Source organism: Jaculus jaculus, chromosome 1 (genome assembly GCF_020740685.1).
Source record: "Jaculus jaculus isolate mJacJac1 chromosome 1, mJacJac1.mat.Y.cur, whole genome shotgun sequence".
NCBI classification, from domain to species: domain Eukaryota; kingdom Metazoa; phylum Chordata; class Mammalia; order Rodentia; family Dipodidae; genus Jaculus; species Jaculus jaculus.
In genome coordinates, this window is record NC_059102.1 from 329,272,052 (window position 1) to 329,285,226 (window position 13,175).

The following is a 13,175-nucleotide window of genomic DNA, read 5'->3' on the forward strand; positions in this document are numbered from 1 at the left end:
GCACAGCATTGCATGAAGCCCAGGTAGTCAGGTCTAGCCTTGTGCAGAGTTGAGGCATGTTGGTTGAGTGCTCAGTTTCAGTTTAAAAAGCCCCAAGGAAGGCCTACTTGACCTGAGAGGGACTGTGTGGCTTAAGGAAGAGGAGTGAACGGAGGGTATGAGATGGAAAATAAACTCCGATATGACTGGAGTATTGGATAGGTCTGCATGTCTTGGTTTCCAGTTTAGATAGCCCATATGCTGTTAGCTACTCTGGAGTAAGGAAGCAAGGCTGTCTTGAATTCCATGTCTACAACAGAAAGATAGAATCTAACCTCTGGAGTCAGACAGATCCGAATTTGAAAACAGCTCTGATACTTCTGATCTATATCCTTGAATGTAATTGCCTCATCTGAAAACATAAAATAATGTCTGCCTCAAAAGAAGGATGTGAAGATTAAGTAGGATAACATTTAGAAATTTTGGGCATTTTTATTTAGAAAGCAGGTCTTGGTGATGGCTAATGTCCTGCCCAGTGCTTCCCTGCATCCCAGCCTTCCAGATGAGGAAAACATGGGCTACCAAGGCTTCTGGGGTGCTCAGAGATGGTATACATTTTCCTATTAACTTGGAAGGAGAACTTGTTGATCAAGGAGCTTATGACAGTGATGCTGGGGTGGTCTGGGCAGGAAGAACATGCATGACTGGATGGAAAATGCCTAGGACGATTCCTGCATTGGAGCTTGGGCAGGAAGTGAGTGATGCTGAGAGATGCTGAGAACAGGGACTTCTGGGCCTTGTGCGGAAGTGTGTCTTGAGCTAGACATCACCTCTCATCCAAAATTCAAAAGGACATCTGCCCTGTTCAAGGTTGCCTTCATTCCTTCCTCCTTCCCTTCTTGTCATTTCTTCTTTCTCAGGTAATTAACCATTCATGGCAAGTGCAGCATCTCACAATAAACTCAGTGGATTCTTTCAGTTAAGTAATTCTACATGAAACACCCATACAAGCAAACTGTTTAACAGTTTGAGGTGTGTGTGTGTGTGTACGTGAGCATATGGGTGCATACATGCACATGTGTATGTGTGTTGAGGAAGGGTACAAAGGGGATGAACAGAAGATATTTAGGTACTAACTAATTTCAGCCACATGTTTTTCAACATACACTATAGTGTGAATCAGAAATATAATCAAGCGAAATTTTTCCCTGTAGACTCAGATAAGAATTAGTTGAGGACTACAGATAGAAGCAGCTGGTATGGATGGCTCGGGGTGAGCAGGATTATCAAATTTTCTGCTATGTGCTAACCCCACCCATGTGACCTTTCTCTGCCTAATCTGTATAATGAGGGTTTCTCAGATTCTGACTTAGTCTGGATGTGTGCTACCTGGGATATCTCTCTGTCTCTAGAGCCACAGGATGCATTTGGCACACTATCTTCTCTGCTGGCCAGGCAGGCCCAATGACAAATCATAATCAGCTCTGCTAAGCCAAGATGCTTCTTATAATATTGTCCGTGGTGCCTTCTGCCTAGCCAAAACCTAACCTGGGAAGCCTGCCCCAGCTCATTCAGGCAGACTCAGCATCCTCTTCTATGCTTCTGCTGGCCTTGAGAATAGTTCTGTGACCACAACCACCACACAGGACTGCCTCTGCTCATTTCTTCTATAAGACATGAACCATGTTCAGACAGGGACCAATGCACTTTTCTTAGCAACCTAATATTTAGCAAAGTGACAGACCTTGAGCAATCATCAAAGAATATTCCTAATTCTCTGTTACTGGGAAAAGATGTCTACCATATTCTAAACAAACTGTACTCTTTAATGATGGCTGGATGAAGGTATCTAAGTGTTGTTTGGGAGTGCTGAGTATTGTCATATCTGAACCATTCAGAAGTTCTTCCTATAATCCCCTTGTTTAATTTAAGCCAATTTCTAGTTTGAGTCCTCATCGAATGGAGGACTGAACAGCTGCCTCTTCATCAAGCATCTTTCATCTTCTGAAGACAGCAATTATATTCTCCTCCCCCGACCCGCCACCAGCCTTGGCTTTTGCAGTGTTGTGCGCCTTTCTTTTGAAGACAGTTTCTCCTGAACCCTTTGATCACTGGATGCTTTGCTTTGGACCTTGGCAGTTTCATTATCCTCTGAGGGCAATGACCCAAGCTAGGCTGGTGGCTTGAATGTGTGCCTAGGTGATCAAGATGCAGGGGCCTTTGACAATGGTGTCTGTGTTTGTCACACATACACCATGAGCTAGGCTGGTCCTGGGCAAAACCTAGCGGAGGGTATACTGTGGCATCTTTCCTATTTTGTGATGTTTTGCTTGCTGAGGTTCCTTCTCCCATTTAGATATATTTCACCTTGAAGTTTTCTCCTTCCAAAGAATTCTGTACTGGCATTGGTTTTTTTGTGTTTGTTTGTCTGTTTGAGAGAGGGTTTCCTTACTTAGTTCTGGCAGGCCTGGAACTCATTATGCAGACCAGGCTGACATGGAACTTGCAGAAATCGTCTTGCCTCTGCCTCCTGAATGCTGGGGTTACAGGCAGGTGTCATCACATTTTATTCTACACTTGCATCTCAAGGGGACTTTACCTGGCCACAACACCTTGCTTTAAGGGAACTGGTATCTTGACTGGGTATCTAGTGAAAAGGTGGTCCATGCTTGCAGGATTCATGGAAAACAGTTTAGGGCTCAGTCTAGCAATCAATAAACCCTATCCAGAAGTAATCCCAGGCCCTCTGCCACATGAAGGCTTGTCCAAGCCCTAGCCTGTTGACTAGAAGCCAGAATCATCAGGCCAACAGAATGAAGGATAAGGCTGGCATGTCTAGGGCACATATATGGGCTGATAAAAGAAGGCTAATGGGAGAGTCCTATCTTTAGCTGGAGCCTCTCAACGCTTCCAGAATCTCTGGTTTGGGTAGCCATTTCTCAGTTCTCCTTAGACCCAATCTCAACAGTGGCACAGCCACAGAGCCCTGATGAGCAGCGCAGGGCTCCTATCCCAGGCAGACAATCCCAGCCTGGTCTGCACTCCTGCCAGGCTCTGCCATGTTTATGTTCTCCATGGAGGCTGTGACCTGGAAAGCAGTGCTATGATTCTATAGCTGCCCTCATTCTTGCAGCCACTAATTGAACAATTTGAGGGAACTATGTCACACAGCCACCCGGGGGCAAGAGCAGATGCAGCTGATTAATTACAGCTGAGGAGATCCAAAGGGCTGCACTGGGAAGCAGAACAAGGGTGCTGCAAGGCCCAGGGGCTTAGCAGTCTGGCTGACTGCACAGGATAGCAGAATCAGGTAGGACCTGGACAAAGCTTCTGAGGGGCAGAGTTAGGGCCTCCACCACACTAGAGGCTTGAGGTCAGAGGACCTGGGGATTCACAAAACCTGATTCACATACTAGAGATTCCATCTTCCTCTGGTTCTGTCTCAGTTTCTAGGGCCAAGACCACAGAAGACTACTACAAATCAGAGATTTTTCAGGTATTATGCCAGTGATTTCTTTACATACTCAGAACAAGCCTGGAATTATGTCAGGGGCTTTGCATTATATACTATTTAGGGCTCAAAATAAGTTATAACAGCAGAGCTATTATTACGCCCATTTCACAAATGGGGAATAGTGTCCTAGAAAGAGTAAGTAATGTGCTCGAGCTTGCATAGGAAGGGCAGAGCACAGCAGATCTGTCTAATCTGTGCACTTCATCTGTGTGTACACAGCCCCAGCTAACCATTTCCAAACCTATAGAGTTCAACTTGCCAGCATGAACTTCCTGCCTCAGCCTCTCTTTGGGTCCCTCTACTTAGCACCAACCCCTCTCCCTTGGCTGAGGTCATATCTCCCTGCTTTCCAAGAAACCCTGCCATTCATTTTGCTGCTATTATCTTTCTCTTTGCCTTCTCTACCTCCCTCTCTGTTCTTCTCAGTATCCATCCCTCTGCTCTATCCCTGCCCAGTGTTTGTTCACACTCTCCACCTGGCCTTGCCCCTGTCTTCTCTCCCTAATTATGTTCAGCTTCCACAGACAATCCTGGGGGGAAAACTATTGGCTTCTTTCCCATCTGTAGAAGCTGGAGAAGAGACTGATGCCCGCTGTGTTCCCTCTTGATTCTAAGTAGAGAATCCCATTTGTCCAAGTGAGCCCAGGAAAGAAAGCAAGTTAAGGAGCTGAGGGTTAAATCCTGACTCTTACTAGTAATGTGACTTTAAGAAAGTTATCACTCCTCATAGTACCTCAGGTCTCTTATCTGTAAAAATAGGGTTAACAATAACTTATAGCATTGTGAAGTCTAAATAAGATACATGTGGGCTGGAGAGATGGCTTAGTGGTTAAAGTGCATGCCTGTGAAGCCTAAGGACCCTGGTTCAATTCTCCAGGTCCCATGTAAGCCAGAGGCACAGATGCCCTCCCATTCTCACTCACTCTCTCTCTCTTTCCCCTTCTCTCTGTCTCAAATAAATAAATAATTTTTTAAAAAATCTTTTAGATACATGTGTGAGGCCATCTGTGTAGTGCTAGGTGTGTATAGTGAATTCAGCGAGTATAGCTGTAATTGTTTTCATGACCATTTGAGAATTAAGAAATCCAAGCCGAGGCTAGGTTAGCTGAGGTTCACAGAAACAGTGGCTTTGGTTTTAGAAGTTTGCTCTGCAGATGGAGCTTCTAGGCACTGTTTTAGGTGAGGACTTGGTGCCAGTGAAGACACTGCTTATGCCACTGGATGCTGACACTCTGTGATCTGTGTATTCTCCATGGTGTCAGTCCTCACTACTTTGACTGTAAAAGGGGAAGGGAGAGACTGACATCTGAGCCTCTTGGTGGCAGGGAGGAGTATTACCAATGGGTGGCCACCTTGTGCATTGGATGTGTCTGTGTCTGAGATTGGGACTCCAGGAGTAGTCCTGTGGACACATATTGGTACATAGCAAGCTTTTCCTCTCCTTCCTAATCCACTTGCCTCTTTTCTGCCATAAAGTGTGCTCCTGACATTAGAAGGCAGTGATGCCTATTGCACTCTTGAAAGTTCTCATTTCATCTTGGCTCCCAAACACACCTGGATGCTGGGTCCCAGACAGTAAGTAGTCATGCGGTTTTCCAACTTTGAGGGTCCGTGTGCATGTGAGGGCGAACTCTCCAGTCGCGACAACCTAGCTGAGGAGCTCTGCAAGATTCTATGACTTCGACAGTGCCAGCTCTCTCCTGCCTGAAATAACTTCTTACTAGTTCTGTCTTAGCTGATAGTACATTCGAAACCTAATTGTTATCTCAGCAGAGTAACTCCATTATTCATCCTGACACCATTCCCGTTAGCTGTTTTTTGCAGTGATGCTATATTAATGAGCCTGCAAGCAAATGAATGTGAGATTAAAATGCTGGCTTGTTTCTTGGAAAAGCTGGTTGACTTCTTTATTTTCTTATTGGAAACTTGTTAAGTCACTCTGACCCTGGGAAGGTGACTTTGGCCTTTCCAAAGGAGAGTTTGTGTAATTTCACAAATACCTACAACTGCTGCAGCCACTCAACCAGTTTCTCAATGCATTTTCATCTAAAAGAGCCTCCTTAAAATTATTTGGGCACACAAAGAGCAAGGGCAGCAAGAGGGAACGAATCATCTCAAACTATTATAGCTTGGTTTTGAAGGGCAATGTACACTGTTTTCCACAATTGATTTTCTGTCCCAGTTACATGTTCCTAAAATAATGCTAAATAGAATTTATATTCCCTAAACATAGACTATTGAGGTTGGAGAAGTTACTGAATTGGGAAAATTCACAAAGTGAAATTTATACAGTGGTAAATAGACTACAAAACCTACCCCTTCTCCAAAAAACCAAAAAAATAGTCCGGCACTACCATACCCATATTGGGCAATACAGCAGGTGGCTTCAGGAACACAGGAATATGCTTTCACATCTTCTGTGTGGAGGTTCCCAGCCACTCCTAGAGGCACCAACTCTGGGATTATGCCCCTGCCCTATAAGCTCACTGTGCCCTGCTTCACCTGATCTTTGACCTTGGCAAGTAAGTATGCATCATCTGGACCCCATACTCTGTGCTCTCTCATCAGGTAGAGAAGCTTGAAAAGTCAGAGACAAGCCCAGGGGACCCAGATTTCACATTCATCACTATCCCATTGGTAGATGGCACAAAATCTAGTAGCTTCACTCAACACTTAGGCCTGACAGGCACTCCAAACTCCCTCATTGCTCACCTCACTCATAGGAATGAGGTTAGACCTAATTATGCACAGGAAGACAATTAGTAACTTTAAGCCTCATTGTGAATAGTATGTTGTGTATCTAGCATCTGCTGGTATCTCTGAGGAGGATTCCAATCCTGGACACAGAAATATACCTCGGTAGGGTGATGTGGGAGAATATATGGCCACAGAATTCTTTATCCCAATGACCAAAGAACCCTGATTTTCAACCACTGTTCTGCCACTAACCAGGTGTGTGACTTTGAGCAAATCTTTTCTTCCCTGAAAATTATTTCTACAACAATTATAACTAAAGCCATCCTGTTTTCAAGGCACACAAAATAGAGTTGCTAAAGGGAAGCTATCACTATTATTAAGAACCCTAAATTAGGGCTGGAGAGATGGCTTAGCGGTTAAGCGCTTGCCTGTGAAGCCTAAGGACCCCGGTTCAAGGCTCGGTTCCCCAGGTCCCACGTTAGCCAGATGCACAAGGGGGCACATGCGTCTGGAGTTCGTTTGCAGAGGCTGGAGGCCCTGGCGCGCCCATTCTCTCTCTCTCCCTCTCTCTGTCTTTCTCTCTGTGTCTGTCACTCTAAAATAAATAAATAAATAAAAATTAAAAAAAAAAAGAACCCTAAATTAAGCTGGGCGTGGTGGCGCATGCCTTTAATCCCAGCACTCGGGAGGCAGAGGTAGGAGGATCGCTGTGAGTTCGAGGCCACCCTGAGACTACATAGTGAATTCCAGGTCAGCCTGAGCCAGAGTGAGACCCTACCTTGAAAAACCAAAAAAAAAAAAAAAAAAAAAAGAACCCTAAATTAGAATCCTGGCTCCTCTATGTCCAGGCCTGAGGTGGATTCCTCATTACCACTGTAGACCCATGTCCCTAGACAGCAGACAACAGCCAAGGTTGTAGATCAGAAGTTCTTCTCCTAGGCTGTCTTGAGGGAACAGAGTAGCCTGTAAGAAGGGCAATTGTAGTCTTATCCAGGTAGTCAGTGCTCAAGGACAGGCTGAAGCTACACTGGGAGAGGCTGCACCCTTGCTTCTACATGGCCAAGATACACTCATCCTTGTGACAACCTACAAAATCAGTATGGTGTGTGGTATGCAGTAGTCACCAACTAAATATTCTGTGAGAATTAATTTACTTCCCAATGATCTGTGAAATTCCTTCTTTTTACTCAGAATTATCATTTTGATGGGTTGAATCATCCACTCCCTACATTGAAGCCATAATTTTTAGCACCTCCAAATGTGATTGTATTTGGAGATAGTCTTTAGACCAGTGATCATATTAAATAAAGCTTTTAAAGTGAACCTCAATCTAATCTGGTCAGCCTTACTTAAAAAAATAAGTGCGTAGATATGGAGAAAGCCATTATGAGCGTGGGTATGATGATTTTACAGACCAGAGTATCAATAAAGTACCAGGAGCTAGGAGAGAGGCCAGTGATGGCCTTGTCTATATCTTGACTTATTTTTTGTAGCTTCTAGATCTAAGAAAACATATTTCTGTTGTGTAATGTACCTTATCTGTTTCTTATGGCTACCCTAGGAATCTAACAGCAGAAACCAAGTGTAGGGACTTTTGTCACATCCCTGTCAGAGCCCATTTAGTTTCCCCAAATTTCTTTTTTTTCCTCTTTCTTCCCCTCCCTTCCCTTCATTCCTTCCTGTTTTGTATTTGTTTATTTGCTTTGTTTTTTCTGAGGAGATCTTGCTCTAGCCCAGGCTGACCTAGAACTCACTCTGTAGGCCCAGGCTGGCCTAGAATTCAATGGGATCCTCCTACCTCAGCCTCCCAAGTGTTTAAACTAAAGGTGTGCGCTGCCATGCCCTACAACCCAAGTTTCTTTTCCTGAGAACAGCCAATCTCCTTTTCCTTTCTGCTGGAACTTGCCCATTTATGATTTCCTGGGAAATGTTTCTAGTTGAGGTATTCATAATATTCTCCTCTTTGAGGTTCCAGCAGGTCTAGGCACAGGCTGGGGAGAGCAGAAGCCCAGTGAACTTTCAGATCCTTAGCATGTCCTATTCCCAGGGTTGAACAGGGGATATGTGCACAGACCTCCAGGTGACAGCTGAAAACAGAGATAGCCCATATTGATTGTCACTGGGACAGTGCCAATATCACACTAAAAGCTGGTGAGGAGGAACAGCTGGTGAGTCCTGAGGGGGCCCTAACCTGAGGTTTATGCAAACTGGGGAATTTGATAGGCTTGTCCTACATGAAGCTTCCATAAGGGATGAATCTCTAGGGGTGGTCTTTGTTGCCATGGAGACAGTGAAGGAAGTAGAGGCTAAGGAGGAACACAGCTGTTCATCTAGCTGCTTGTGATACCATTTCTTTCCTATAGCAGTATGGGAAGAAATGTGGTAAATGAGGTATTTTTATTTTTCTGCTTTCAGGAAAAACACTATTTCAAGCCCCTGTTTATTTTTCGGGTTGGACACAGGCCATCATAGGTCCGTCTTGCCTCATCACTTCAGATGGAACTTTGTAATAAGTAGTTTCTATTGGCTTCCCTGAGTAGTGTTCTTAAGAAGGACCATACATTTTGAAAATAATGAAGATATACATAAGAGCAGGAGCTCCACAGAAATTTAATAATCAGGAGGTTTATAAAAAGAGCTATGCTGGAAAGTTATAAGAAAGCTGAATAAAAGGAGCTGATGCCTCTTAAAGATTACTTTTAATAAACTATACATTCTTACAAAAAAATTCTATAAAAAAGAAGAAGCTGTGCTCTTTTGGGGGGGTATTCTATGGAGAGGTCATAAAGTTGGGTTTTCCCTTTGTTGGTGATGTTAAAATTCTGATCATTTGGTGACGTTACTACTGTTCCCATTATAATTAATGCATATTTTCTGGAAAGATAGTTCAAGACCATAAGTATCCCATTTTTCACCAAACATTCACCTATTGATAGTGGGTGATTTTTTATTTCCACAATTATCTATATTAGTTGGGATTCTTACTTCATGCAATCATTGAGGACCATTTTTTTTCACTCAAATTCCCCCCACATCTGGCCAATTGAATCCCCTTCAAGTCCATTTCTGTACTCTTTTGCTATGTACCCTATTTTTAAGTACTCCTTGACAAAAATATATGAACTGAATTAGAGTATGATGAAGTGTTTGATGTAGCTAAATTGGGCAACATTGGACAACATAACTGGTCTAGACTCTTTAACACTGTGGAGATCATTGAAGGACTGCAGATTAAAGAGTCAAGAGGACAAAGTGATATTATAGTAGAATATCACATGGGGCCATGGATGAGACCTTGGGTTGGATTCTGGACCAGGGAAAGAATATCACTGGCATAACTAGAAAAGTGCTAATAAGGCAGGTATATTGGATGGTATTATTGTATCAATGCTAATTGATAATTGTACTATGGTTATGCAAATTGCTAACTTTGGAAAACCTAGGTGAAAGGAATATGAAAGTTCATAATGCTATTTTGTACCAATTGATAAACTGAAAATTATTTTTAAAATAAAAATCTAAAGAAACATAAAATGACTTTTACAAGGAAAAGAGTTATCCCATGTGGACAGAAGATACAACATGAAAGAAAAGAAGACAGATAACAGTGAATAATTATTCCAGGCCTGGCTACTCTCTCCCACACATGCTGTCCAGGGTGATGTCCTTGAGTGGCTTAGAATATAGCATGAATACGTCTCTTCCCAAAGATGTCCTTTCATGTCTCAACAGCCTCCACATGAAAGTCATCAACACGAGACTCAAAGCCTCCTATTCCTACTGATACAGTCATTGGGAAAATCAATTACAGCATAATTACCTCAGGGGGTTAATTAGCCTCCTATACTTGGGTGTCTTCTGTGAACCAAAGAGCCTGCCCGTCCCTGGTCAGTGAGCAAGGCAACTGCAGGCAGAGGCTTTCCTGTGAGCAGTTTGCTTTGGAGCTCACGGGAAAGGAACAGACACACACCTCTGGACAGTCCCAGGTGGGAGGTACTGATGACTGGGTTCCTCCTAATTTAAGCCCTTTGGCACCACACATATTGACAGGCCTAGAGAGAGAAAGTAGCAGCAGCAAGACAAATTACAGAATATGAATCAGTGCAAGTTCTCAGGCCAGCTGTTTGTGGAACTCATGAGAATGGAGGAGAAGGCATGGAAGCCTGTCTTAGGGCACAGGCTGGGCATACTAACATCCTTTACAAGCATTGGCCCCTAGTGAGCTTGGTCCTATCTGCACAGAGACAGCCCCTCTGTGTGGGGTGGGGTCCGCATCTATGATCCATAGAAGGAATTCTTCTGACTCCATGTCAAGTGTACTCTGCTTAGGACGTCATGCATAAAGGCTCACGGTACTTCCTAATGAACTTGGAACTGACCTTGGTGATATGGAGACAGAAACACTGGTCATGGTGGCTAAATTCCCCTCCCACAAGTGGTCATACCTATCTGGTCCATACAAGCAAGGAAAGGGCTGAATATTCAGCAAAGAAAAGTACTACTTTTTGTTTTATGTTATTTTGGCAAATTGTAGAGAATTTTAAATGACTTTTTAGTTAAATATGAGTTTAGATGCTGGCTCTGCCAATTATCTGCTGTGTGATCTCAAGCCTCATTTTCTTCACATGAGCAATGGAGATGAGACTACTTAACTTCCCACAGTTGTTGTAAGAATTAAATGTATCAAAGCTTAAATAAATAAATATTTGCTCTCTGTACAAATAATCTATCTGTAGGTTACAACACCCATTCGATCTTGAGGTTTTTGTTTTCCTTAAACTGAACTGAAGCTTTGATTAGATCAGATAGGAGCCCAAGAAACTTCTCAATATCCTGTGACATATGGAGAAGAAGAATGGCTTTCAATGCCCAGTCAGGAAAGTAAAGCAGGACAGTGCATCAGGTAGGAGAAGAGGCATATGGGGAGCCTCTCCTTGTTATTCTAAGTCTGCAGACTACCATGGTACTTACCCAGGCCTTTGTTCCTAGTCTTCATAAGAAATGTGCAATGAATTTTATTTTATTTTATAAATATTGTATTTATTTATTTAAGAGAGGGGGGGGGACACGCGCGCGAGAGAACGGGCATATACCAGGTCCTCCAGTGACTGCAAATGAACTCCAGACACATGTACCACCATGTGCATCTGGCTTTACACAGTTACTGGGGAATTGAAGCTGGGTCCTTTGGCTTTGCAGGCAAGTGCCTTAACCACTAAGCCATCTCTCCAGCCCAGAATTGTGCAGTTAATTTTAAAGCAAAGTGAGAGTCATTGACTGGAGAGACATGGAGTGATAGGCACATAGAGCAATCAGAGTTAAATACAATTGCCACTCTCCAGACTGCTCATGCCCAAGAAGCTGCATTTTCATTCACATTGTCAGCTCATGTTTTTAAATTTTTCCCTAATATAACTATTTCTTTTCATTAAAATACACAAACAAATTGAGACCAAGACAAAATCCTAGGAAACAGGACTGAGGAGATGGCTCAGTGGTTAAAGACACTTGCTTGCAAAGCCTACCAGCCTAGGTTTGATTCCCCAGTGCCCCTGTAAAGTCAAATGCACAAAGTGAAGTATGCATATCGAGTCAATTTTCAGTAGCAAGAAGCCCTGGTGAGTCTGTTTGCAGTGGCAAGAGGTCCTGGTAAGCCCACACTTGCTCTCTCTCCTTTCAAGTAAATAAAACAAAATAAAATTTAAAACCATAGGAAATGAATGGTAGCTAAACTAGGACCTGTCTTTACTCCTTCAGCCAAAACACTGCACCTCTGAACTAATAGCAACTCCTGAAATCAAATTTCTGCTGAAAAAGAAGCTAAATCTGCCTTCTGAAATGCTCTCCCTCATGGTGACAATTTCTTGTCCACACTTGGCTCAGCCAGCATGTCAGGATAACTGGCCTGGCTTTGCTTCTTTTATACACGTCTGCACACAGACGTGAACATATAGCATATACCACATGAAGGCATGCACCCATATGCGTGTCACATCTGTACACAGGCCGTCAGGACATGAGAGAGCTTCTACAACTCTGCTGAATATACCCTGTACAGGAATCCACTCACAGATGCACTTCTTTCCCATGGCCCTAGTTGTCCCTGTATCTTCTGGAAATCGAGGGACTTACCTCAGTGATCTGGGGGTTGGAGCACTTCACATTGTGGCTGGACCAGTCAAGCCAGGGGCTGGAGGGGCTGGGGCAGTGCTGGCGGAGTGTGCATCTGCGCTCACCACTGCACCAGCCACACTCGAACTTGCGTTCGGCCTTGAGGCAGAGGCCACAGCTTTCTCGCTGGGCTGCACACTTGTAGAGGTGCACTGCAAAGAAAGAAGGCCATCACACTGGGCCTACAAAGGGGCTTACCACATACTATTTAACCACACCTGTGACTTCCAAGGTACATGGCAAGGGAATGGAGAGTTGAAAGTGAGCAAGCACTCGTGAAACATTTGTGAATTTGGACTGCACAGTCTCTAGCCACAAGGATCTTCACAAAGACCTTGAGATATAGTGAACTTTCTCTCCCCGAATGCCCACTTGAGGAAACTAGAGTGAGGAGAGGTATGACAGTTAGTCTGAGTTCACGTGGCTCAGCAGAACTTGGTTGGTCAGGCTTGGAAAGTTGAGTACTTAAATGTGGTACCCACTGCTTCCAACACACATGTGGTTTCATCTAACATTCAAGATCTGGTGGGCCTGAGTGTGGAGGTTAGCTGGCACTGCCTGTGCCCTCTCGGAGCCTACAGACATTATGAGAATTAGATGTTCCAACTTGGATATGGCTTGCTTTTCTCCAGGATCTGGGTATAAATCCAACCTCTGGGATCTAAGCCCAGATCTTTATCAAGAAAAATACCTCCTATTTCCTAGAGGTGAAAAAAAATCTGTCCTAAAAAAATAAACAGGAAACAAACAAACAAAATAACGCCCTGGCTCAAATATTTCTCCTACTTTAGGCCACTCCTAGGTGACTTCAAGG

At 43.7% G+C, this 13,175-nt stretch overlaps 1 protein-coding gene across 1 annotated transcript in view; it reads right to left on the reverse strand.

The window, feature by feature from the left end:
* The window catches only part of Plxna2 (plexin A2), a 203,053-nt gene that overhangs the window by 42,623 nt on the left and 147,255 nt on the right, over positions 1-13,175 (reverse strand). The window contains exon 12 of the mRNA XM_045142360.1: positions 12,323-12,513. Within this exon, the coding sequence (XP_044998295.1) occupies positions 12,323-12,513 (191 nt within the window). The remainder of the gene's footprint in view (positions 1-12,322; positions 12,514-13,175) is intronic.